Source organism: Stegodyphus dumicola, chromosome 4 (assembly GCF_044657685.1).
Source record: "Stegodyphus dumicola isolate Sdum_Otavi_A_Nest chromosome 4, ASM4465768v1".
NCBI classification, from domain to species: domain Eukaryota; kingdom Metazoa; phylum Arthropoda; class Arachnida; order Araneae; family Eresidae; genus Stegodyphus; species Stegodyphus dumicola.
The window spans coordinates 24,968,926-24,996,890 of record NC_140771.1 but is presented as its reverse complement, the minus strand read 5'-3'; the positions used below and the strand labels follow the sequence as shown (position 1 = coordinate 24,996,890).

General features: G+C 34.1%; 1 protein-coding gene across 1 annotated transcript in view; it reads left to right on the top strand.

The window, feature by feature from the left end:
* The window catches only part of LOC118196015 (putative polypeptide N-acetylgalactosaminyltransferase 9), a 196,243-nt gene that overhangs the window by 105,208 nt on the left and 63,070 nt on the right, over positions 1-27,965 (top strand). The window contains exon 2 of the mRNA XM_035367379.2: positions 22,264-23,211. Coding sequence (XP_035223270.1) covers positions 22,772-23,211 — 440 coding nt within the window. The 5' untranslated portion in view covers positions 22,264-22,771. The remainder of the gene's footprint in view (positions 1-22,263; positions 23,212-27,965) is intronic.

Here is a 27,965-nt window from a genome sequence, read left to right as displayed (position 1 = left end):
ATTTATTTATTTTAAATTTCTGATTTCATTGTTAGAGTGTTTTTATGTTTAAATAACTTCTATGCTACTTTTTATTAGACTTTACATTGCAGAGTAATCCTATTTCGAAACCGCACCAGAACTTTGAATTAAACAAAGTTCGCTGAATTTCTCAAATTCGAGGAAACGCTTTTTCGGAAATTACGCAAAGTCACTCTACTTTGCATTTTAGTGCCGACAAGAATTTCTAATTTTGAATGAGTATGTGATACTTCTTTGGCAATATGAAGCAACTCCAATGATGGAACACAGCAGTAACTTTTATTTAACATTCAAAAAATGGCGACATACAAACAAGAAGAGAAAACATATTCTAACATTTAAAAATAAATTACATTCTTCGTGCGAGAGTCGCACGTGGCACTCGAGTCTGGTTTCAAAAATTGCCATTCACAAATACCTTAATGTTCAACTATTTAAATTATTTAAACTACAAGATTTTAATAATATGTAAAGCTGTTACAACCTCTCCCCCAACGGAGAGACTTTTGCCGAAGGGAAAAGTTCTGTAAAATTCGAAAGTTTATAAGCTCGGCTTGCTCAAATGCTTAAAGAGAAAAGGTAATTTCTCTTATAAATTTCCAAATTTCAGGGCAAAAATTTTAAGTTTTAAACAAATACTTTTACACCACATTTAAATAGGAAGAAAATGAACAGTGTTCAAAATTAGTCTTCCTTTTTTTTTTTTTTTTTTTTTTTTTTGACGGTGCCTAGCTCTCTTCCATGTTGGATCAGTTCCTCGGCTATATTTCACGGCAAAGCCTTTCCTCAGTTCATCTGTGCCTTTCGGATAATATTCAATTGTCATTTGCTTTCGACAATTGCTTTCTTTGTCTATTAGCAGCGGCTTTGATATTAAATCAAAAGCCGAAAGATGATGATAACGCTGCATTGCAAAATAATTCTCAATATTAATTTCTTTATCGTTTTTCAAATTTTCGTGAAAATCTTCCACGTTTAATTCTGGTATTTTAACTTCTTCTTCAAATACATCTCTGGATGCTTTATTTTCTTCCTTCATCGGTTCCAAGATCTGCTCTTCAGCTATTTTTCTTTTCCTTTGAGCTCTAGTAGAAATGGCATTAAAATGGTATCACTAAGTTTACGTTCAAGTGATAAACTAATAAAATAAGGCAGTTCAGTGTTAACAGGAAGTATAACCTGGTATCACTAATATTATGTTCAGTGATGAACTAATAAAATAAGACAATTCAATATCAACAGGAAGTTACGTTCAGTGATGAACTAATAAAATAAGGCAATTTAATATCAACAGGAAGTAATAATCTGGTATCACTAATATTACGTTCAGTGATGAACTAATAACATAAGGCAATTCAATATCAACAGGAAGTAATAACCTGGTATCACTAATATTACGTTCAGTGATGAACTAATAAAATAAAGCAATTCAATATTAACAGAAAGTAATAATCTGGTATCGCTAATATTGCGTTCAGTGATGAACTAATAAAATAAAGCAATTCAATATTAACAGAAAGTAATAATCTGGTATCACTAATATTATGTTCAGTGATGAACTAATGAAATAAAAATACGCACGATTATACGATCTCGGTCGGTGCCTCCAAAATAATTAAGACTGGGATACTTCTTTGGCAATATGAAGCAACTCCAATGATGGAACACAGCAATAACTTTTATTTAACATTCAAAAAAATGGCGACATACAAACAAGAAGAGAAAACATATTCCAACATTTAAAAATAAATTACATTCTTCGTGCGAGAGTCGCACGTGGCACTCGAGTCTGGTTTCAAAAATTGCCATTCACAAATACCTTAATGTTCAACTATTTAAATTATTTAAACTACAAGATTTTAATAATATGTAAAGCTGTTACAACCATTTAATGAAGATAATTTTTGTACGCAGTGCGCCTTCAAACCGCTAGGACTGAATTCGTTCAAAATCTGAAACTGAAAAAATGCAATAGTCAACATGCAGTTCTTGTAAATCTTTACAACTCTTGCCTTGTTCATACAGCTGATTTGATTTCTTCGTAGAGCTCATCTTTTGGAATACTGTAATCTTTTGATTAATGTTTTTCGAATCTTGTATGCACTATAATGTATAAAAACGTCAGCCAATGAAATGGTTGTTTTGATATAAAATAATAGTGTTGAACATGTAACTAAAATTTGATTGGCTTATAAATGTAAATTGAAGAAAATATAATATTGTAGAATCATATTATAATTTTTGAGCTTGAAACTGGAGAAATCAACCGTGCTGTCGCCAGGATTCGAACTCCGACCTTCCGAATGTGCTTTCCAGTTACACCAAAAGCATACCCGCTAAGAAGGATTGGTTTGTTTAATTACGGCAAAGCACGCGAGGGCTATGCGCCTATGTGGTGAGATGCCTTCGTGGAACGCTTTTTAAGGGAAACTGGCTCGCATACATGTTGCACAGGTGGAAAAGAGGAAAACTTCCCTGCAGCAGTCCGTCGGATCAAACTACTAGTGTTCAGCAACTTTGCCGCTCTTCCGCTGACGGACCGTGCTGTAAAGGAGGGAGAAAATAACTTACATTGTGATGTTTATTTCGTTACGTATTAGTTATTTGTTTTCACTACCTCGTTTCTCGTTGACATTCCCCCTCCTCTGGAAATATTAGCGTATCCTCAGTTGCGAAATTCTTAAAGTCAGTCATGGGCCACGAAAATTTCGCAGGTTTTCTCTGTTTGTTCTACGACAGCCCCGCAAAATTTGCCTTCCCTCCACTATGAAAATAACCGCTGTCCATATTAATTGGTGAAATACAAGATTACTAACCTGTTTTTTGTTACGCTGTCATCGCTTTATTTTTCGGATTCGATGTCGTCTGCATCCAAAATGAAATTTAATAATTCTGATGTAGTTTTGCAGTAGCATATAAATTGCAGTTCTCTGTATATCTCTGTGTGTTTAATCCTTTTCAAATCATAATTTTTCTGTTAATACAATTTTAAATTCAAGAAGAAGCGCATGGTGCTTTTCAAATTGAAATTCGTTTCGAGCTGAATCTTAAATTTGTGCAACAGTAGATTTTTTTCCCGAACTAACAACGGTAAATAGTATAATGTTTATTTTGAGAAGCGAAATATTGTACGGGTCACTGCTTTTTCTAATTGTTCATACATTTTTTTTAATTCCTTTGTTTTATTAATGACGAAATCATTTTCTTGGTCTTGAGATTGTCATCTGAAGCTTTCAACGTGTATTTTATTTTATTACCACTTTTATTTTCTTAATCACGCCATTTCATGTCGAACTTGAAAGTTCTTTAGTTGACAAGCGCTGTTAACTAATATTCACATAATTCCGAGCTCTGTAAATTATTCAACGATTTCAATGCGCATTGTTTGCAGTGCCCTTGAAGATGATAATCCTTATACAGGCGCAGCGATTAATATAAACAGCTACTTGTTAATAACTGAGACATCATCTTGTTTTTTGTGTGCCTCAGAACAATGAATTATTCTCTCTCTTTACGAAGACGAACGAAAAAGGCGTTCAGCATGGCTGGCCGTGCACGCCTGGGAAATTATTTGTCGGCTGCTCAGCGGAAAATCCTTTGCCAAGGGCATCAGTGGTAGCCCGGATTCTCCGATTCTTTCTTGCCTCAGAATCAGGAAATCTAAAGCGATCTGACTTCATATGTTTTGACACAGAATCCTCTTCCGCTCACGTGCTGCTACTGAGCTGGAATAAGGAACTGTATAATGCAGCTTGTTAATTTGTATATATGCAAGAATTTCTCTCTCGTACTTTTTTACTTCTGAAGTCTGGGGGTCGTTAATATTTTTCGAATACAAAGAGAACCTTTTTGGACCTCGGCTGATAGGTCAACTGGATTTATAGGGCGAATTCAATACGGTTTATACATGGGTTTGTAGTGGAACATAATTTATTGTTTTTATATAATTAAGACTTCCTAAGTGGCAACATGATGTAATGTTTTGAATAGTTATTAAGATTCGCCGTGTGGCAATAACGAGTCGAGCTAAAAACGTTGTTACTTGAAGTGTTCCTTGATAAGCGTTGCGTAAGCTTTATTTCTTAAAAGCTTGTTATATTTTTATGTAAAAAAAATAAGTAACATGTTGCAAACAAGAATGGAAATTGTAAAAATAAATCTGCTGTTTCTTTTAAAACCAAAATAAGCATTTATTTCACTTATGAAATGCTCTGGCTGAACAGTTTCAATTTCGCTTATTCATCAAATCCACAGGTTTTACACCAAATCTTACCCGTCGGCTTATGTTAGGTTTGGATTTATAATCGGAAATTGCTGAAGGAAAAGAACACATGGTTATCTATCTAAAGAGATGATGTCTTTGTGGAGGATGTTTAAAAAAAATTAGCTCTTTTTAAGCGAAACAGAACTTATATACTGCCTATACGAAACACACGATATCCAAAACGAACATTACGTGTATTTCAATTAAAGAGGATGTCTTCGAGAAAATATTTATCAACTGAAGAAATTTACTTGATACTTTTAGCAGAACGTGAGTTTAAAAAATGCTAAAGGAACGAACAATTAGGAAATTTCTGAGGAATTTATGAAGCTTAAATCATTCGAGAAAAATATAATATTGTTATATGCTTCAAAATTTCCATTTTCGGTGAAAAAGGAAAATAGTTTTACTTTGCTTGTGAAAAAAGATTACCCTTTCGAATGATAGCTTTCTCTATCCGACTGGTAAGCTCAGTTAGTCACCCATTTATCCAGAAACTTCAGAATATTGTAATCGCTTAATCTTGACCATTGTTCAATTTATATTTTGTTTTACTTCGTTTCAAATTGTTGGGAATCACATGATCTCCTCTCCTCTCCACGTATGATCCTTTTATAAACATGAACGCATCCTCGGGCTACAGCCTTCCTGTTGCATTACGGCTAAAGGAAAAAAGGGTTGGAAAATGATTAAGGTCGCTCTCAAACCCGTTCTAGGAAATGGATTTTCCGTCGTCCTTTGGCCCGTCCAGCCAGCTTCACAATCGAAAGAGGCCATCTGCGCGCGGACACTTGCCGCGATGCGGAGATCCGCCGCTAGCCAGACCCGCTTCTTTTTGAGATTACATCCATTCAGGCTATAAATGTACCGAAATCCTAACCTATTTATTGTCGGAAGCGTCGAATCGGACATTCTTTGGCACATGTTGTGATCCCTTTCACACCAGAATGAGAAAATTAAACAATATTTAACCTTTTCAAACAGTTACTCTTTAGCTTCACCAGAAAACTTCAGCAATTTGTATGCCTCTGGAATTAAACCAGAAGACTCATATTGGAAGTCTATTAATCCATGAGAGTTTTAAAAATTAAATGAAACTCCTCCGACTAAGATTTATGTCAGATTATATCTAACTACATGGACTAAAACAAACGCCGAGCCTGCTGCTGAATTTTGCTGAATTCTAAAATTCCAGTTGCCACATTTATCTTAAAACTGCCAGCACAGACCAAGATTATACCCAATTGATAACGACATACTTCACTTTTGCAAGGCAGCGTAAATCTTTATAACGTTGGTAAGCAGACGTATGTATTTTCTTGCAAATGGTTATGAGCATCTACGTTGCGCCACCGATTGATGAACGATATATGTGTAAATAATGTATGTTGCTCTTCAAACGGCAGCTCAACTTGTATGTGTATGTAGATAATGTAAAGGGATGACCGTGACCACTGTTGTGTACACATGCACTGAGATACTCTTGTTTCAGTTTCAGAATATGTATTTACTTCTAAAGAATTAACAAATTAAAAAAAAATAATTGGAGGGGGAATTAAACGATTCTGTATTGAGTATTTAATACAGGGCATTAGAAACATATTTTATGAATCACAGTAGGAATTTGATGTAAAAACTGATAAAAATTATCAGTTACTCATATAACAGCCCATGCACAGTAAACTATGTTTGTCAACGACCATACCATGCTAGAAGTACCGGTTCTTGGTGCAAAAGGGAACTCTGCCTAAGACGGCACTACAATTCCAGATGAATTTGGCCTTGTAGTGGTGATCGTCTTACAGAGGCGATATGCATTACCGATGCTTATTTATGTTTTCATAAATAATGATCCTTTTCAGAGATGATTGTCTGAGGGAGGGGGTTACGACGAGAAGGTTTACTTTTTATATTAAATTTAATTCAGTTTGGTAGGATATTAAAAATTTCATGATTGTGCGGGTCTCCGGTATCACACTCCCTGCTTATGAGAAGTGAACTTCGGCAACGAACTACGGTTGCTTGTATACCCAAAATACTACCCCAAATTTCTTCGATTTAAAATCTTATCCTACAGTAGGTATTATAAAGTAGTTGTTGTTGCTTATGGAGGCCTCATTTTTGTACTAATCATAGTATATTATGTTTATCCAACATACCTAAAATTTTAGAGTTTTCATTTTTGTATTATAAGATATCTATAAAACAAATTTAATTATGTATTCTTTTGTTCTTATTGGTGCTGCAGTAGTAATGGCAAGCAATGTAAAAGCGAAATCTATTATTTGGATTTCATTTGTTATCCTAAAAAAGGACTAATTTAGGCTTTCCGTAAAAACGAAGTTTCTTTATGAGAACGTTTGTAAAGCAGAAATACTTAAATTTTCCATTTTTTAAAAATACCAAATGTGGGAATTATTTTTGCAAAACTCTGAAAACTCTTTTTGAAGCCATCGCTTTTTAAACCTAGCAGGGCAAAATAATCCTGTAAATTTATCGTACGTGATTTTATACCTCCTGTTGTAATATTTCTTCTTAGAACGCAAAACGTTTTTGAGAAGATACTTCATTATTATATTCAAAGCTCGTAATGTAATAATAATAAACCGACAGATCATGTTTTAAAAGGAAATACCTGGTAAAATTCTGTTTCATTAATAGATTTAGTAGGACACTAATTTATCAATGATTCATGCCGTATTGTATTTCTTCACGTCATTCTAAGCTTTTGGTCACTTTTTCTGAATCAGACGTACTATCTTGACCTTCGATTGCTTAGAAGGAAGTTTCCTTCGTGTCAAGGTTAGACAACAAAATTATCCGTCTCAACGAATAAGCAATGTTTCTGTTCTGGGTGAGATTCCTTGAAAATAACGGACTAGACACATATTTTCCAGGGCTCACATCCTTCAAACTCAGTGAATATCAGGTATGAGTATTTTATCTATTTTAAATACATGACATAAGCTTGCGTGTGTCATTTTTATCTGATTATTTATTACAAAATGTGGCTCTAATCGAACATCACATGTGATTTTCGATAGCCTTGTCCTTCAGAATATCTTCCTTAATTGCGAACGTCTTTGCTGGCTCAAGTAATTTCTAATAAAAGAATATTTGAGTCACTGGTCGTATATGTGAACATCAGCTTGCTGTTTTCATGTTCGTAGGTCAACGTGACTGTAATTCATTCCATTTTGCACTTTTGTAATGTTTAAGGAATAGTTATTAGTGTATGCTATAACTTACATTTTATAATAAGTCAGCCGTCTCTTCATGGTGGTGTAGGGTAGAGAAGAGTATATTTAAAACTAAAAGAGGAAGTTTTTTTTTTTTTTTTTTTTTTTTTTTTTTTTTTTTTTTTGAATGAAAAGTCCTAAGGAGTTCTTGAATCCTTCATTAAAAAGTAATCCTGAATCCTGAAAAATCCTGAATCCTTTATTAAAAAGTAAAATAAAATAAATATTAAAAATTAATACAAAATTTAATATTTGTATTTAATGAAAAGCGAGTTTAAAAATAAGTCTTTATTTATTAGAATAAGAATTACAGTTGCATTAGAATAAGAATTACACTTGAGTAAAAGAATTACAGTTTGCACGAAAGGTTTAGTAAATAAAGTATGAAGTATGTAATTGAAACACTTGAACCTACATACCATAGTATAAGCGTCTTAGAATCTGTCAGATTTAAGTAGATAGCATACTCAAATATTGTGGTTCTTAGAGTCGTCTTGAGCTTGTACTAGTGATCCAGATACGGTGAAACTAGTATTAGTGAAATCTTTTTTTTTTTTTTTTTTTTTTTTTTCAAGGAATGCTTTTATTACATGCCAATAAAACTTATCTTTCTAAAGTTTGAATTGCGGCGTTTAACATTTCTTTAAGTTATTTAAAAAATGGATAATACACAAAGATTTGCATTTTCAGATCTCGAACCATTTTCAAAACTTGCAAAATTCGAGGATTCGAATGCTTTATCTCTTTCTAAGAGTAATGTTTTTGCTGTTGGAAGAGGAAGTTGTGACACAATGACGTGAACAAAATTTCCACATTTTCGGTTAGTAATGTAGCTCTTTTGGGGCAAATTCTGTGTTTACTGTTAGTTTTAACGCTGGGAATAGATTTGCAAAGAGTTTTGCTATCTGCTTGGCAAATGTTGTAATTTATCTATATTGATATAGGCACAGTTCAGACACTGTCGTCCAATCAAATTCCATATGCTGTTTTATTTAACTAGTTTTTTTTCCGGGTACATATAAATAGCTCGATCTATCGAAATACAAGCCGCGGTGAGAATGGGAGCTATAAGTTTTAGGTTTAGAAATTTTTTTGGTGTGGCGAATGGTGATCTGGCTCCGTGTTGCTTAAGTTACGCATTCTAGATCATGGAAACTGTAACAATGAACTCTAACACATTTAATAATCTACGAAAATCTTAGTAATTATTAGTATTATTACGATTAATACCACTAACAGAAGCTAAAAATTATTATTTGATATTGAGGCAGTATTAGCCAGTGAGCTTTCGAAAGTAAAAATACTTAATTATTTTTATGGTGTGAAAAGAGAGTTCTTGATAACCGCAAGTTTTTAAAAATTCTTTCTAGTTGAAAGTTTCAGAAAATTCTGCGTACTTATTTTGTCTGGTTCATTTCGCAGATTGAATCAATCACACCTTTTTAAGATTTCTATTGTATTTTACGTATTGTGATTCGCTGTGGGTGAAGATGATATTAGAGGAATTGCGGGATCGCTGGTCGATGATCCTCCTATATCGAATAGCTTTAATGATCGTCACATTGCAGAGCGCTGAGATCCTCTGACACTAGTCATGATGTTTCGACTTCTATAGTATCAAGTGGTAATATTATTGAGGAAGTTATTACTTTTATAGTGTCAGATCGTATCCTGATGGTTCGATTGTTTGGCATTGGCTTTTAGGTTGCAACTTGTACGGCGAACGAACATGAACTTTGTTATTATAATATGAATCACCGCATACCTGTGGGTGACCCATTTTTGCGATTAATATTGCGATAATAGATGAGCAAGTTTTTCGTAGTAGTATGTGTTCTAGTAAAGACATATTAATGCTACTTTTCTAACTATAAATTAGCTGAAATTCAGTATCCATACCCAGAACCGATCATAGACCGTCGGCCGCCCACGTGCAAATTAAAACTGGCCGCCCTTTTTTTACAGAAATAGTTGTATGTCTAAGAATCATTTCGCCACTCTTAAGTTTGGCCGCCCACGTGGTGTGTACCATCTTGGCCCCCGCTAGGATCGGCCCTGAGTAAACCAAAGCACTAATATGAGTTGGTGTGTGTTCCGTATTCAAGAGGTTAATATGTTGTTTTATTATCATTTCACGTATGCCCTGCCGTTTTACTTAAAATAACATTTTAATTCTGTTGTATAAATATGTATGTCTCAATGGGAATTATTAGTTTAAAATACTAATAATTCTCTTCGAGATGGACTGATCGTGATTGACAAGAAAGAGAGATTATACTTATTTGCAGTATTTTTACATTGTATTTGTTCTATCGACTTATTTATTTATTTATTTATTTTTTTTTTCGTAGCTTGCTATTTGCAGTATGACCAATGCAACATACTTTTTAAATGCTCGCTTTGTGGCTACAAACTGATTTTCATCAAACAGTGCTTTTTAGTAAACGTGTAAACTGCATTCATAAATCAAAAGAGAAACCTACGAACTGGACACACATAAACTGAATGCAAACTGGTTTTATACATCTTTAGAGAAAAAATAAAAAAGTTTTGTCAACAGCGTAGTGTCCATTGCTCTTTGTGGTGTGATTCCTTTTGCTTTGATGTTTACTAAAAAATCGAATTTGCTCTGCCGAACTGAAAAATACACGCGGTATAATCATGAAGTTATTCACTGTTTCAAGACATCCTATGAGCACAAGGGTGCATGGAAAAAAAAAAAAAAAAAAAAAATTGGTGTAGATAGTGTGGAAAATTATTTTGCGTTCGAAGCTTTATGTAATAAAAGTGAATTTTTTTTTTATATGCTATGAGACTTTCTCGTTATAGGATATTTCTCCCGCCCTCCTAGCGTGCCTTCGTGGTGTAGTGGTTCTGCACGCTGGGCCGGTATTCCAGTGTGGTGCGATTCCCGGTGAAGGCGTTTGCTAACTTTTAATCTCTCTGGCTTTTCCAAAAAATCCTAATGTCTCTACAGTGGCGCCAGAACTAAAAGGGTGTTGGATGATGATTCTCCTCACCCAGGATTTGGTGATAGGGTACCCTAAAAACCCCAGTCGCCCTTTAAAAGGGGGAGTATATAAGGTAGTTCTCCCGCCTTCCTAGTGTGCCTTCGTGGTGTAGTGGTTCTGCACGCTGGGCCGGTCTTCCAGAGGTCCGTGGTTCGATTCCCGGCGAAGGCTGTTGCTCACTTTTCATCTTTGTGGCTTCGAAAAAATACCTAATTTTGAGAGGAAGATCGTAAAACAGTTTACATGCTGAACTTTCTTAAAAAGACTAGTATTAAAAAGTTTTTTTATTAAAAATGAGTAATTTCCTTTTAGCCTCCCTTTCTTTTTTTGCCCTTTTTATTCTTATATATTTTTAAATTCTCTAAATTCTTGTTTTGAAAGAAAATCCTGCAACAGGTCAGAAGTACTAACTGTGTAGCAGTTATTTTAAATTTTACTAAGAGTTAAGTTTGTGGCAGTCCGCGGAGCGAGTCTGATTTGTTGCTCTCCTGGCGTTCCGTGCTTTCGGTATTTTAAGCTGAGGCTTTTGCTCGTGACAACATCTATGGGTGGAATCAGAAGCGTGGTGCGAGAGATCTCGGTGTTCTGGAATCTAGAACTTGGAGACGAATCATCTACCAATACGAGCTAGCTTCAAGAATTCCGACTCTTTCAAATGTGCAAACGTGCAATGGCTCCGCGGACGCCGCAAGTTAAATGCTGTCTCATCTTTTGTTTGATTTCCGTCACATAATATTACATGTCTATTATTAAAGGACACCATTTCAAAGCTGCCTACAGGCGAAACAAGTGATCAGAAAATTGTCAAATTTTGTGTGGGTTTTAATGAAGGGATAAAAATTTCTTTCAGCGGGGGGAAAAAAAAAATTAGTTACAGATAGCGTCACCAGAGGACGTTTTAATTTAAGCCTTTAGTAAGAATGTAAATCTTTGTCCACGTCATGCAGCAGCTATTATAAAACCTAGAAGCATTCTCGGAGATTTTATTTCCAATGTTCACAATGCTCACAATGGCGGTAAGTTTACGAGATCATGCTTTGTTAGTAAAATTGTTTTACCAAAATAGTGATACTACAGTATCTCCTCTATGAAAATTTAGGACTTTGAAGATGATTCTCAGGGGTCCAATGAACGTTAAAAACCTTCGAAAAATGGAAACGGAATGTGAAGAGGATCATTTTCTGTTCGTCCTGGAAGAGGAAGAAAACGAGAAGCTGTACAGGAGGTTGGGCTTCAGGTTGTAAAGGACACAGCTTTAAACTTTCAGGTTAGTACCAGGATCCCGGGTAAAGCAGAGACGCTATAGATAGACCACATTTGACTGTCATAAGATCTTGCGGAATATCCTCCGATATTATCTTTACAAACTTTCACTAATGCATCGGTTGCTTGCACATGATTTTGACGCTCGACTTCGGTTCTCACTTCAGTTTCTTGCTGGCTTTGAGGTCGATTCGAGAATTGCCTTGGAATATCCTCTGGACAGAAGAAGCGCATTTTCATGTGGACGAAGCAGTAAATACTCACAACTGCCGAATTTGGAATCAGAAAATTCCCGCCCTGTCTTAGAGGTTTTATTGCATTTAGCAAAAGTGACGGTATGATGTAAATTTTCTGTGTCATTTATTCTCGGTCCTCAGTGGAAGCTGTCCTTAAAAAGTTGTATCACTTTTACGGAACACGGAAAGTTTCCCAGAAATGCGGAATTAGTTTGAATGCTGAGTTTAAAGACGCGAAAAAATTCTGTTCGATGGTCTGTTTCGCTTTGAACAATTTCCGAAAGGGAAGGGTCACAGAACCTAGCTGCATAAAATTTTTGAAATCAAAGATTCCTCGAAAAATTAATTGTATTAACCAAGGTGCTCAGGAAAACGGTTGTCCTGTGTGATAGCAGTTACTCAGCATGTTCGTGACTTTCACTCTGACGCCATCTTACAAATCTAAGGTTAGGACCTGTTAGGAAAATTTTTCGCTTTAAATACCCTCCCCCTTCTACGAGAAAAACTATAAAAATATTATTCTTGAAGTAAGCTCAAACAGCCAAAATGTGATGATTAGTTTTCCAGCTTGAACACCAAATAAAATGGCAACTCATTAAAAGAAGGTGGCTGCATTACCTAGTGAACGCTAATGCCTGAGATTCATAGTACTACGCGAGTCAAATATCTTTGTAAACTTTGTTGCAGTTTAGAGCAAAGATTAGAAAAATATTATTAATTTTATCTGTTTGCAGCCAAGAATCTCTTTCTTCAGTTGCAGAGTAATCTTTAATGTAGTTATTTAATAGCATCCAAGAGCAAAATTTCAGAACAGTAAGATCTCAAGAGAAAAATCAGTACACAAAGATCATGTAAATACATACATAATGTTATAGTAGGTATTGTTTGGCTGTTAATTAAACTTTTCATTGAAAACACAGTCTTTTTCCCAGTTTTGTTTATTTCACATGCTTTCTCACTTTCTTTTCACGAGTTACTTACTTATGACATTGTACAAAAGTGGCCCACTACGCGTTTAGATTTATTGAAAAGTTACGGCCCTTTTTGTTTCTTTACGACAGATTCAATCATACGTTGATTTTTTAATGGAACTTTCAACCAGTTTTTCTTTTCGTAAAAGTTGTTCAAAAATCTCATAATTGAACAACAAAGCTATTCAGTTAATTAGCTTTCTTCTTTTTTTATGTTTTGTTTCTTGTACTTTGTCTTTGTCTTTTTTTTTTTTTTTTTTGGAAAAAGGGAATTTCTTCCCGTTGAGCCCTTATGGAATGGAGAATGAAATGGAGCCTCGTAATGTTCAGTTGTAATGTTGCATAACTGCTGCGGTCTTTTTGTTTTCTATTTCTTATGGTGTTTCACATTTTTTTACTTTATAAATTTTTCTGATTTTAATTTAAATTGTAATTTAATAAATTCCTAATAGCAATTTTCTAACTAAAAATTTTATTGGTTTAATTCTTTTCTTAGTTTTTAATAACATTAATTTTTTGGGGGGCAGCTCCTGTTTTTTTTTTAAAGCACTAACTTGTAATCTGAAGTTCTGATAGCAATTTTTATGTTATTTTAATTATATAGCAATTGCGTGTTGTTGCTGTGTTTGCAGTTAATTGATGTAATCATGTGATTGAGAAATTTAATGTGGAATAGTTGTTAATTTAGTATATTTAGTATGGCGTTCATGGCCAAACTCAACAAGTTGCAATAAGACCCCGAACAACTATTTCTAGTTTAGTTTAAAATTAACGCTTTCAGCATCCCATTGGTTAATATGTATTTCATAATGTAAACTGACGGATCTTAATAAACCATGGCCCACCAGTGCTACGTGGTTGAACTCTAGAGACATTAGGTTATTTCGAAGCAGGAGAGATGAAGAATGAGCAATGCCCTTGCCACGACTCAAACCACGGAGCTCTCGAATACGCGCCGAGTGTGCTGACCTCTACACCATGAAGACATGCTAAAAAGACGGGAGACATACCTTATATAATCCCCCTTTTAAAGGACGACTGGGGATTAGGGGACCAATCTCCAAATCCTGGTGGTGGAGAATCAACATCCACCACCTTTTTTAGTTCGGGCGCCACTGTAGAGACATTAGGTATTTTTTGAACAGGAGATGTGAAAAATGAGCAATGCTCTCACCGGGAATCGAACCACGGAGCTCTCGAATACGCAGTGTAGTGATCAGCACACTCGGCGACAATTATTTGTATTTTATGTTTTTAATTATAATTTTATAAAGTAAGAGTTCTTTGTCGAAATTTTCAAGTTCGCCACTAGTTCTTTCTCTTTCCTATTATTTATAATATGGGTTATTTGTCTTTCTCCGAAGAACACAATAGTTTCTACAATAGAGCTAAAAACAACAGAATGTCAGCAAGTCTTCACACATTTAATGTACGTTATCTCAGCTTCAAGTACAATATGGCTAATGAAGTCATCTTTTAGAGTTTTATCCTCTATCAGCATTCAAAATTACAAACGTTATTCTGCGGCACTGTGTATTTATATTAGCGTGAGCACTGTTATATTTTTTCAATGTTTTGATAGTAAACTCTTCATTGAGGAGTTAGGTTGTAATTTGCAGTTTTTAAATTGTACGCTTTTCTTTTCTTTCTGTTCCTTCTGTTTATATGAGCATGTATGTATGAGTTCTTTCTTTATCGTTATTGTAATTTTACATGTACACTTTTCCATAAATGTTTGAGTTGTAGTTTTCGTGTAAAACCTGTTAGTAACTGAACCAAGAATGATTTATTTACATTACCACAGACTACTGTGCTTTTGCTTACACCATAGTTACCCACTGTACCTGGTGCCAGGCAATTACTTAAGCCAATACGTCCTACAGCTCTCTGGGAAATTGCGTGACTGGCTTTTATAGCCTTTTAGGAATACCGTGTTTTTGTGTTTCTCTCATGGATATCGGAACTGCCAATCAATTCGTTTTCATCGAAGCAACATTTACAAGAAACTGGCTTTTGAAATCGAAAACAACCGAATTTTTTATATCACATATTGCGCTTTTTTTTTTTTTTTTTTGCTTTGCGGCTTTAATATTTAAGCTCTGTGCGTGATGTTTTAAATCTTTATAAGCAAGTTAATAGCACGCAAGTTCTTTATGGTTTAGATTGATTACCATTTAAAGATAGAATTACTGATCATGAATAATTTCTGTCCTGAAAGTTGACTGTAGTAAATAATTGCTTGTGAATTAATCGATAACAAACCAATACTAAAATTCCTTGACCAGGTAAGCCAAAATACATGCAATGCGGAGAAATGTTTATAGTGATAGCCTTAAATCCGTGACAACAACATTCCACTTATTCGATGAAATATTTTGTCAAAATTGTTAGTAATGTATCTGATGTTCTCTTTTACCGTATTGTGACATAAAACATTCAAAAATTCATCGATTTTCGTAGGCAGAATTATGCTTTCTGAATTAAAGAAAAAATTCTCTTTTAGCTGATAAGAAGCACTTACCTTTTCCTAAATGAAAACTGTAATTTGGCAAGAATTTTGTTGTACCTCATGCTGTACGAACAAATTAATTTTTGTACGTGGCTTAGCGCAGTATTGAACAGTTTTTTTATAAGAGTAATCGTACTAAGGGAATTGCAGTATTTCTGGTACTTACGTCATCCCATATTTATATTCCCAGTCCATATCGTAAGGAAATGGATTTTTGTGCAGTTACGGTACCCCTCAGAAAGTTTTCCTTACTATTCGGTAATAAGAATTAATGTTAAATGATCTTCTATAATTTGAAAAATTAAAGCTTTTTTGAAGAAACTGGAGAACCTGATCTATTAGTCTGAACCCTTTATAAAACGGCTATCAGACAGGAAAACAATTTCCTTCAAAATTCGTCAAACACAGTTTTTTGAGGAAATTTTTGCTTCCGAGAAGTTTACATAGTTATTTCCCGTAATCCCTCTTTCCTTCTGATTGGTTGGTTGATATACGCGAAACACATAATCGAACGGAACTTTTTCGCTGTTCTCTAAAATACCGCGACCGAAAACCTGTTATTCAAATTAGTTCTGGTGGAATACATTGCTAGGAAATTTGTCTCTTGCGTTTTGAGTTCTTATTTGATACTAGAAAATATTATAACAGTTACAAAATTATGCAAAAGGATTAAATCCAGTGGAGCTTTGAATACACGATTCTGACGAGCATATGTTTTCTTCACTGTTTCAAGTGTTGACCGAGATATTATGCATGGCTGTGTATGATGATGTAGCGTGGCTAATTTTAAACTCGCTTCTGACTCAGTAAACGTCTTCAGGTCCAAAAGCTTCTTTCACACGGTGGTTTTAAAGTCATAACAAGTTTAAGCCGATCTTCCTTGCTAAGTAACTAGATCTTGCAACGTCTCAAAACCTGGTTTAAGGATTTTGCCTAAAGCTTCCTTCATATGACGGTCTTGTCATCATAAAGCTTTGTGATTTAAGGCATAAAAGCCATTAAGTCATTCACACTTTTTTAGTAGGGTTAAAGCCATAGATAGCTATTCAGGAATGGGAAAGTTGCGTATGCTCAAATATCTAGCTGACGCAGCGAAACCGTCGACCGATATTTGCTTCGCTGTGAATGGTTGGCTCTTACATCACGTGGCATAAAGTTGAAAAGTTAGAACATTTAGGCAAAATCCTTAAACATGTTTTACTGACGTAGCTAGAACTGGTTGCTTAGCATCGAAACGCAGCTTAGACACTTATGGTTTTTAAAACCACCGTGTGAACGAAGCTTAAAAGGTCTAACTTTTCAACTGTATACCAAGTTGGTATAAGAACCACCAAACACAGCAACGCATACATCGATTAATGATTTCATTCAGCTGCAAATTTACGCATGCACAACTTTCCCTTCTCTGAATGGTCATGGCTTACATGTTAAAAGGTGTGAATGGACTTTTTATGTTTAAGCCACAAAGCTATGACGATGAAACCGTCGTCTTAGCGAAACTGTCGTTTCTTCTTACCTGTCGCTCACTGCGTTTTGTTTTCTTTTCTGTAATGAGCATAAGCCTTTCACTGATGGTTACACATGTTTACCCTAAAATAGCGATACTCACAATTCTTTTCATTTATTGTTAAAGTAAATTGTATTTACAGCGAGAGCTTGTGAATTTCTAAATCACATTGCAATTTAAAATAGACAAAGAATGTACAAGCGTTTGAAAAATTTTCGATAAATCAAAAATAAATTAAACTTATAATTTATCTAATTAATAATTTTAATGAACATTTGCAGCTTCAAAGTTACAAAAGATGTTTCTGACGCCATGTGTTAAGCAAATATTTTTTTGTTTTTGTTTTAAATTTGTATTATGTTTTACATTTTGTAGAGATATTTTTATTGTTAATTTAAAAGGTTTATCCTAAGTTTTTAACAGTTACTTTTTAGTTAAAGACACTTTCCCATCTTTCTTAATTTCAGCTTACACTTTCCTGATAGAACGTGTTTTCAGAATCGCGGTTAAATGCAAATGGAGGAAGAGCAAGTATTTACAGTGGAAGTTCTACTGACTTCGTTAGAGAGCCAGAGATTCTGACCAGCACTCTTTCGCTCGTTTGGCTATACTCTCTGTAAGCTATTACTGCGCTCGGCCGTATTTTTAGGCCTTTGATAGCTTATCTGTGTAGTTAGTGTTAAGGGGCCAACTCCTGTAGAATTTAGATAGCTTCGGCTATATCTTTTTAGTTAAGTTTTATTGCTTAGTATTCTTGAGTTCAAGCCCAAGTAGAGGCTTTTCTGTACGTCCTGAGAGAATAAATAAAGTTAACGGAATGTCTGTTAACTTTATTTTGAGCCATAAAAAGTAATTAACCCTTCTTGAGTATCTGTTCTCTGTCTACTGAACTAAAGCGATTATCACATACCAGTTTTCAAGGTTCCACACATTTAGCTGTAAATTCTAGGTTGGAACATTACAAATTGTAAATACTTTTCCGAGGTGTTGATTCGAAGCTTGCTACTTTATTAATTAGTTTACTTATTTTGGGGAAATCGTGTAACTATATTAACTTTTGGTCTACCGAAAAAAAAATATGTGTATTTACGTCGGTGGTCTAGGAGCGAATTATTACAGTCAACTCCCGATTAACCACGGACGGATTAACAGGGCTGTGTCAAAAAAAAAAAAAAAAAAAAAAAAAAAAAAAAAAAAATAAAATAATAATTACTTTTTTTTTGTTCTGGAATAATGGAAAAATTGCTGTCGCAAATCATCAGCGTAAAACAAAACTGTGTTTGGAAGATTCGAAAGGAGGAATTAAAATGTATAAAATAACAGCATTCAAAATTGAAAATTAAAATGCAAGGGATAATTGCATTATAAAAGGAATGTGTTAAGCATATATTGTCTGTCAGATGAACTTTCGAAAACAAAACGTTCTAACTGAATTGTCTTACACGAGTTTGAACTCAATGATATCATGCAAATTCTCTTGGGTATTGTTTTTTAATGTCATTTATAACTTAGTTTCTTCAGGATTTTTATTATTCTTTTCAATATGGCAGGAGTTCTCAACCGGTGGTACGCAAAGAAGCAAAGTATTTTTAACTATTAAATTAAAAAATTAAAACCTCATCATTCCGATTGAGTCTTTTCTCTAATACGCGTAAATTTATGCGATCTGAGCTTTGTTCAAGAGTGGTGGTAGTAGTAATACTTTGTAGTGGTGGTACTAAAGGTTTTCAATCTTTGTTTAGATGGTACGCGACAGTCAAAAGATTGAGAACCCCTGCAATATGCTATTTTTGCTTCAAATTCTGCTTTAGTTATACGTAACTAAATGATGTTATTCTCCGAATTAAGATACATGAAAATGCAGGTAAAATTATTAATAGCATTTTTTTAAATTATACTAATATGGGTTATTCCTCTTTCTTGTGTTTTTATTTAACTGCACTCTCGTTAACCGTAGACATAGTCTCCGGTATTATCACGGTAAATCGGAAGCCGACTGTATGCAATTTTAAAGCATTACTGTGCGTTGTTTTGGGCATCCCAAGCTGTTACATAATTAAAACTGTAAATAAATATACATTTTTAAAGGCTTTTCTTTCTTCTTTACAATAACCGTATTAGTTTCAGTAAGCTTTTGAAAAAAATCTAAAGTTTCATCGAGCTTGAAATATAATATTGGTTATATTGAATCAAGATGCAAACGCTATTATAAAAACACTTCATAATCTCTTAATAAACTTCAGACGCATGCAACACCACTGGTTTAAATAGAACTGAAAGTGCACCAAGCCCGAAGAACTTCTGATGTAAAACACTTAATTTACTGCAGTGTTAGATCAAGCAGAGGTAGTTAGATAATTAAACATTGTATCGATTGGCATGCATTTTTTGTATACAAAAGTGTACCGATTTTGCATACAGTATTGATTTATAAATCGGTGCAGCTTTTTAGCAATATAGAAGCTACTTGGAAGCTACTTATGTGCTTTTGCTACTTAGAAAGCAAGTAGCGAGATTATTTAATTTGCCGATTTTAGTTGTAACAGACCCTAATTGAACACATGTATGCTTTGAATTATCTGCACTCCTACAAGAAGTTGCCACTCACTGAGGAGTTTGTGGTTTTTCGCTTTTTCTATGTTACGACAAATCACCATATTTCTGAAGAAATCTAATGTTTTCTTTCTTGTCGGCCACTCCACTTTACCATTACCATTACCATTACGTTATGGCACTTACATATACACATATCTGCCCCCCCCCCAGAAAAGCAGTTTGAAAAGGGTAAAGTTTCCTGAAATAATGGTTAAATATGAACTACGTGTACTCGGACACGTGCATGATATGTACATGCGTGGGTCAGCTATTATCGCGTGTATACTCAAAAATAAGCCAAAATCATTGCAGTTCTACCGAATGATGAAACTGGGAATGCGGATTGTTAGAAAATATTTAAAGTAGTTTTACGGAAGTATAATTATAACAGCCTTAGGAAAATTGTGAAAAGAATATTCCATATTGGCTTTCATTTGACTCATAGAATGTAAAATGAAAAAAATCGTAGAATGTGCGATGACGTAGCCCACTGCAATGTGACTGTCAAGAATTTAGATTTGGGAAACAGTCAATTCTGATTCGATTCTGGCTGAAATCTTTTGAGGCTGATTCGTTTCTCAACTGATTTAAAAATCGCAATAAAACGCTCGTTGATTTAGGAAACGAATTTTGACTACTCATTTTCTCTTATTATGGGGAGAAAATGGTCAATATTATTTACTTTTGCATTTTTGTTATTCCTTGGTCTGTCTGAGTTTGAAAAATCTGCGATGATATCCATTAGGCCCATGCTTAGATTCAAGATATCATTTATGAATCAAACTACGATTTCTTGTAATAACCTTAAAGGACACTCAAGCGAAATCAAAGAGTTATCTAAGGCTCAGCTCAAAGCAGGGATTATACTCATCGTAGTGCTATCACACCACTTGTGCTTCTGCGTAAATGCAGAAGAGAACTTCTTTGTAGGAAAACAAGATTAAATCTCATTCTGGTAGATCCAGATTTAGTCCAAATTTGGTTGTGTTTGTCCAGATTCGTTTTGATTAGTCTGATGTTTGCAACCTTGAGAATCTCTTGATGTGACAAGTTATTATTAGGTATTTTCTCCCTCCTTTCGGCAAGCCTTCGCGGTGTAACTGTAGCACGCTCGGTACGTATTCGAGAAGTCCAGTTTCGAGTTCCGTCGAGGGCATTGCACATTTTTCACGTTTCCTGCTTCAAAAAAAGCCCCCTAATGGCTCTACAAGGTATCTAACAAAAAGTATCTTCTTCCAAGATTATACGTTAATGATTTTTCATGTACCCATATAAGAAATATTACAGTTTAACCCTTTATGTGCCAAGTTACTATACGTTTTGAAAAAGAGTTTTAAACTTTTTTATGACATTTCTTTATGCATGAGAAGCATCTCACGTTGAACTTACAAAATTATTATAAGTTTTTCATTGCTTTTATTTTAATTTAAAATTGGAGCTTAAAAGTGCCGTTGGGACATAATTGATCGATTTTATTCATTGGACTTTAAATCCCGAAGGGAAATAAAGAGTTATACTACACATGAAAGTTTCTTGTATCTTTTATTGGGTACATTCAGACGTCTAAAATTCTCCATGGCAACCACTTTTTTAGACGTATTAAATTAACCTGCTTCCCCAACCCGTGGGAGTTATTTCGCATTTGCTGATCAGTCGTTTCACGGCTTGCTCCTGCGATGTTGAGAAAAAGAATGTAGCCTGAATGAGTAGACAAAGGTCTTTATATTGCTATAGAAATAGTCCGTTGTATTTAAATCAAGCGAAAAGACACCCAATGCTAGTAATTAATTTGTATGAGAGGCCATCATTAAAAAATCGTCTCATATCTGAAGTATCTTCTTCACAAACACAACAGCCCCTTACAAGCCTTTTGGCTCCCTTAACCGAATGCTTCATCCGGCGTCTTCTATCTGCAACGACTCTTCTCCAATTTTTTATTTTCAATTTTTTAAAGTCGTTTTCAATGTCATCTAACCATCTAGTCGGTGGTCTTCAGTCCGGTATCCTTTATGTTTTTTTAATGTCAAAATCTTAGTGAGATTATCTTCTGGGTTTCTCCAAACATGGCTCAACCATCTTAATTCCTACACTTTGTTGTGGTGTGAGAGTATTTTTTACTGGGTAAGGGCCTTATGCCCAACCCCCAAACTGGAGGGCCAGCGCCCTGATATAATCCCCAGGGGCAGGGTGTCCGGCTATACTCCCGACCGCTGGGTACTCACTTTAGTCTCCTCTTACGACCTGTATGAGCTACACTGGAACTATTCTTTCACACAGGGTCACTATAAAGGTGACATCCGAAGTATACTGTGCATAAAAACTATATAGCAAACGATTTTGTATACGATTTACTATAAATTTCCATCATGCATGCATCCAAAGGTATCGAAGGAAACACAACAAGGTTTTTATGAATCCTACCTTTTTAGTATTAACATGGCATTATTATTAAACACCTAGTATATCAAGTACAGTTTTCCAAATTAAATTTTAGAAATGTATCCCCGAAAACTATGAATTTTAGAGAATAAAAATAAATGCTATATCTCAGTGCATAATAACGTATTTTAAATGATGTTGAATTGAATAACAAAACTATCCATTTATGTTTATGCAATATAAGTGATAATTTTTGTTTATATTTCAGGTCCATAACAACTGTCCAATGCTGCTTCCTTTCAAGTCCAAAGCTGTTTATTATTTTAATGAAAGATCTCCTTGTTGATTGTTATTTAACCTAATTTAGGCAAGCTGTCGGCTTAGAAAATGATAACTGGTTTATGACAATAATGTTCTGTTTCGTACTCTGTGGTTCATGTAAAATATTTTATTTGTTTTAATATCTTCACTATGACATGATATCCTATTATTTAAGTATTTCTTTTCATGTAGTTGGGTAATATACTCAATTTAGTCATATATTTATTTAATTCAAGCATTTATAAAAGTATTAGTGCATTAAAGGACAACCGCTGTTCCTTTTATATTTTTCCAAAGTTACGTGACTTTTGTTCTAGTTTGAATCGAGAGTAAAACATAGTATCTTTTCTCAAAGTTCCTCTGCCATTTTTGATAGTCTGTAGCAGATTTTTTTTTTCATTATATAAGACTTTTCCTTTTATGTTATTTGATTGTTCAGTATTATAATCAGCAAGATGATGCCTCGGCGCCGTAAACTTATTATAAAGGGTCTTCTTATCGTTCCTGCCATGTGGGTGGTTGTGACTTACATTTTTGCTGCCACTTCCAGTCACTCAGCTGGGGAGGAAAAGCCCTCCGAACCAAAGCACAAAGCAGAACGTTCTCTTCAGCAACAACAACCTGCGCATCCTAATGTCCTTCTAGTCGAGCCCAGCAACAACGCTCAGGCTCGAAACAAAGATCCTGAATACCATGTAGAACAAGGACAAGGTGTACTACTACCCCCTCGCGAACCCGATGGCCCCGGCGAAATGGGAAAGCCAGTCAAGTTGAGCAATCTAACGGAGGAACAGCAAATCCTTGTGAAGAGAGGATGGAAGAACAATGCTTTTAATCAGTATATAAGCGACATGATATCCCTCCACAGAAGCTTGCCGGATCCTCGAGACAAAGAGTAAGTGTTTTAGTACTTTTTATCTTCCACTAAATTTGCTTAGATTAAGATACAATTTAGGCCTAATGTATTTATTCTGAATTAAATTTCCTTAAAACAATAAATCACAAGAATTTTGTTATTAATTCTTAAAAATGGTCGTCTCCTTAACAAGTGAATTGTTTGTCAGTTTTCATACTGGAATACAGTTTCGTCAACTAGAAATGATCTAATGCAGTGCACTGGATTGGATTTATTGGATATAGCAAAGCATACCAAGGCAAATGGGCAACTTCTCCCTGTTTAAGGAGAAGAATGCCTTCGTTGGAGATTCTTTGAAGGAAACTGGCTCATATTCACTTGAACCAGTGTCCAATAGAGTTACCAGTATAATATACTCGGGTACCTCAGGCGTAGTAGATATATCCACTTCGCCATTGGTGTATCTAAACGGCATCACTGAGAAAAATATTATGTTAAGCTTAACATCAATCCATGGCGATTGAACGTTTTTCGAAATCTTATTATGAGTTTTGTAAGAAGTGATGAAATTTACTAGTCATTTCAGCCCACCAATGGCCGAATAGTAAGATCGGTAAACAATGGAATCCTGACGAATGGCTAGTTGTATGGGTGTTTTCATAGTTTTTCGCCTGTATAACGTAAATAACATCTATAAAAATAAAGTGGGTAAAAGCGCATGCTGGACAAGCCCAAAATGAAAGGGCAGATGCGCTTGCTAAGAAGGCAGCTCAAGACCCATCTCTATCTCCATTCAATGTCCCATTCCCTAAATCGTATGCGAAACATATGTTGAAAAAAATTACATTAAAGAAATGGCAAACTGAATGGGAAAATGCAGAAGTAGGTAGAAGGCTTTTCAACTTCTACAAGAAACCCACATTTGATCCAATCTCTTATAACTTCTTCATCAACATATTCTTATCTGGACATGGTCCTTTCCCCACGTACTACTTTGCACGAAATTTGAGCGATTCAGACAAGTGCGTATGTGGGGAAAAAGGAAACCCAGAACACTATATTTTCAAGTGCCAGCTCACAAAAGAGCTACACTGCAAAGGAAGGTCACAAATTACGCCCGAGTACATTAAATGCATGCTAACGATCCCTCAATTACAACAAAAGGTTTCCTTGATTATGAAGAATGTTTTCGCATATAAAAGAGAAGACATATGTCAAGATGCTATCACATCTGTATAAATACCTTTTATTCCACAACTTGCAAAAATAATGCAAGATATCAGAAATATTGCAAATGTCTGAAACAGGCTAAATATGGTATGACTAGTTTTTATAAAATAGTTACATTAAGAATTTGGACTGTATTAGGAGATAAGGGGGGAAAATCTTGTAATAATTAAATCATTAATTTAAAAATAATATAAATAATATACGACTCTATTAGATATATTAGTGTAAATGTAAGTATTATGTGATTTTCTAATGTATATTTTCTGTGTTTATGATACATTAATTTACAAAAATAATAATGTAAGACTTCAGTGCTGATGCAGTTGTGTGTAACAAGTTAAAAAATGAAAGGAAATGTATTAATAAGATAATCCGCCTTAATAATTCAACTAAGTATAATAAGATGAAAAAAAAATCTTCCCCAATTAGTTCCTTAAAAAGATGTTTATTGTAATTCGATGTAACTAGATATACTAATGTAAATATATTGTTTGTATGAAGTACAATGTACAATGAAAGTTTGTATGTATGTTCGAAGTAATTATGTTATATTAATTTGCCATAATCCAACTTTTGTTAATAGGTTAATTTCTTTGTAATAATTGTATACTGTGTCTTTGTAATTGTATATTCAATACGTAAGTCTAGTATTAATGTAAAATTACTATGTAAATGTCTTGGTAGGCTAGCATCCGGATGCAGGCCAACTAAAAGCCCAGCGGGTTACAGTAGTGCGGCGGAGCAACACCTGTAAAAGTCACTGACGAAGTTCTGGTGCTCCGTCCACTTTTCCCTGTCCCTGTATAACGTAAATGCAAACCTTAGAACGTTCAGGCATCCCAACCCGTCTAGGAAGGACAGCCCTTGTGGATTAGCATTACAGAATTAATTTTCTTTTATTCGTTAAGTCCAGATGCTCCCATTAAGTGAATTATATATCCCCCTTTCATAGCACATACGCACACACATGTAAAACAAATCTTACTTCATTTCCATGCAAAAAGAGCTCATACCCAACCATTCGATTTGTGAGATTTTTTGGCATCTTTACGAATTTTTGGATGCGTCGCTTATAAAGTATGAAATACATCGAAATTTATGTGAAAACTCCGAACAACTACCCATTAAAAATTTATCCTCATGAATTTAAATGAGATACCTCGTTTGGAAGCATAACTGGTGAAATTAATTAGGTTCTGCTCTGTGGCTGTGGGTGTGATTAATATCGCATGTTCCTTCGACCTGTTTGTCACGTTCGTAGCCTGCCGTCTCTGTTTATTTCCTGCCCTTCGAAATATTAGTAAAAAACAGTGAAAACTAACGGTAGAGGCATTACTGAAATTTTTGTCGTTGTCGTTAGTTCAAAGTTTTGAAACTAAACGAAAAGAAACGAAAACATATACACATCCAAATCAATTATTCTGTGTTGATACAATTTTTGTGGGGAATGTGGGGAGATTGTAATTTCTCGTGCTCATTTGTGTACGACAGTTGTAATTTAATTGTTCATTAGCTGCTAATAAAACATATTTAATCCTCGAATCAAATTAGTCTTTGAAGTATCGAAAACTCAAATGTAATATTAAACATTTTAAGCAAATTTCTATGTAATGTCTTTTCTTTTTATTAATTAACTCGCTCTCTCAAGAAGTATTTAAAAGGGAGCATAAATAAGAGCTCTTAAAAAAATCGCGGAAGGGCGTAGTTTCGAGCGTGATATAGCCTGATAAAAGTTAACGCGTTTCTAGTGTTTTTACTGCTGATATTATTTGTTCTATGATTTTATAATTTTCTTTAGATTGATCAGAAATTTAAATTGTTTGTAATTAATTCAGCTAGAAAACTTTACTTTAACTATAATTAACAGCTTGAAGAAAACACTCTTCGAGAAGTCTAGTTTTCAGTTGCGTTAAAACAGTATTCGTGATAATTTGATGCTTTAGCAATAAAAGATAATACATAAAATTTTTCATTTGTCTTCGGTATTTGTCTCAATACAGCATACGTTTATTTATCATTTAAAAAATCTGCTTATCTGAAGTTTTCAAAAATATTTTGTGAGGAGAGTTATTTTATATGTCGAGTTTCATAAATCAAATAGTTTTCTAGTAATCAAAAGGTTTATAATTAATCAATTGCAAAAATTTTTATCCTAATTCTTGTGTATGCTATGCAGTGGCATAGCTGGAACTTTTGCTTCCCAGGAACGTCCCTAAATTTACCGCCTAGGGTGGTTATTGAGTTTGCCGCCTCTCTTGATATGCAAACAAAGAACTACAAAAAATTATCAAAACGACGCATAGAGAAATAAATTCAAACTCTGTATTTATTTTTGGGGAAAAAAAAAAAAAAAAAAAAAGAAAAGAAAAGAAAAGAAAAGAAAAAAAAAAAACTTAAATTGACACATTTTAAAATTATATTATTATTTCACTTGTTTCTTCGTTCGCAATAAATGTAAAATAAACATTTGTACGTCTTAAATATTTCTTAAATGATTTTTATTTAGAAAACCCATCTCACAGCTTGCGACACTCTTAGCAATTAAGAGGAAATTTAGGACTAGTGTTATAATAGTTGGAACTTGGTTCTGGAGATTGTATTTTATAATAAAGCTAATACTTCTTTCTTAAGAATTTTTCCTTATTGTCACCATGATCGTATTTTAGTTGATATTCGTAATTTGCATTCCAATGTTTCGAAGAAGTAAAAAAGGTATATCAAAAAATATGTAGCTGTTGAAATCACGTCGCGATTTCATTGAACATTTTAACTAGAGTAAAAAATCTTTTTCTTCGCAATTTAACTTTATGTGGCTATTTAGAATCTAATTATTCTTCACCTGCCTGGATGTTTCACCTGACTAACCCCTATATTTCATGCAAAAATGCCGACCATAAAAATCTTCCGCCCTCCTCTAGCTGCTCCAGAGTCTGCATTCAGAATAATATCAATTGGTTATGATAAAATTTTTTATTGTAGTATACACATTCAAAGCCTGTATCTATATTTTTATAATAGCATTATTCTATTTTTTTTCCTTCAAGCATGAGTATACCTCTTTAATATTTTGATATTTTTCTGTCGATGTCATTTTATATTCTTAAAAGAAATACAGAAATCAATGGAGCTTTCAAGATTAAAAATCTTTTCCAGTTGAATTTTAATAGTTTTGAATAGTTAAAATTTAAATTCATGAGTTGGCAGCATTATTATTATAGGTATTATTATTATTATTATTATTTTTTAAGAAACACTTTTTTTTATATTAAATGTTTTTGAAACCTTTTTGGTGATAATCTGTTGTTTGAGATGTTAAACAATATTTTCAAGATTTAGGATTGCAAGCCTTTATTTAATCTATTAAATGTGTAATTATAGACCCAGCATTTCAGTTATAACCAGTATTAGATTTTTGCTTGTTTGATTTTTTTTCAAACTTCTGTTATTTATTTTCAGTGTGATTGTTTAAGCGCCAACTCTCAAAATACACAGAATAAGGTTGAAATTTAATTACGGAATCAGCCAGACTTTGCGTTTGTTTAAATAAATAAATGAATGAACGA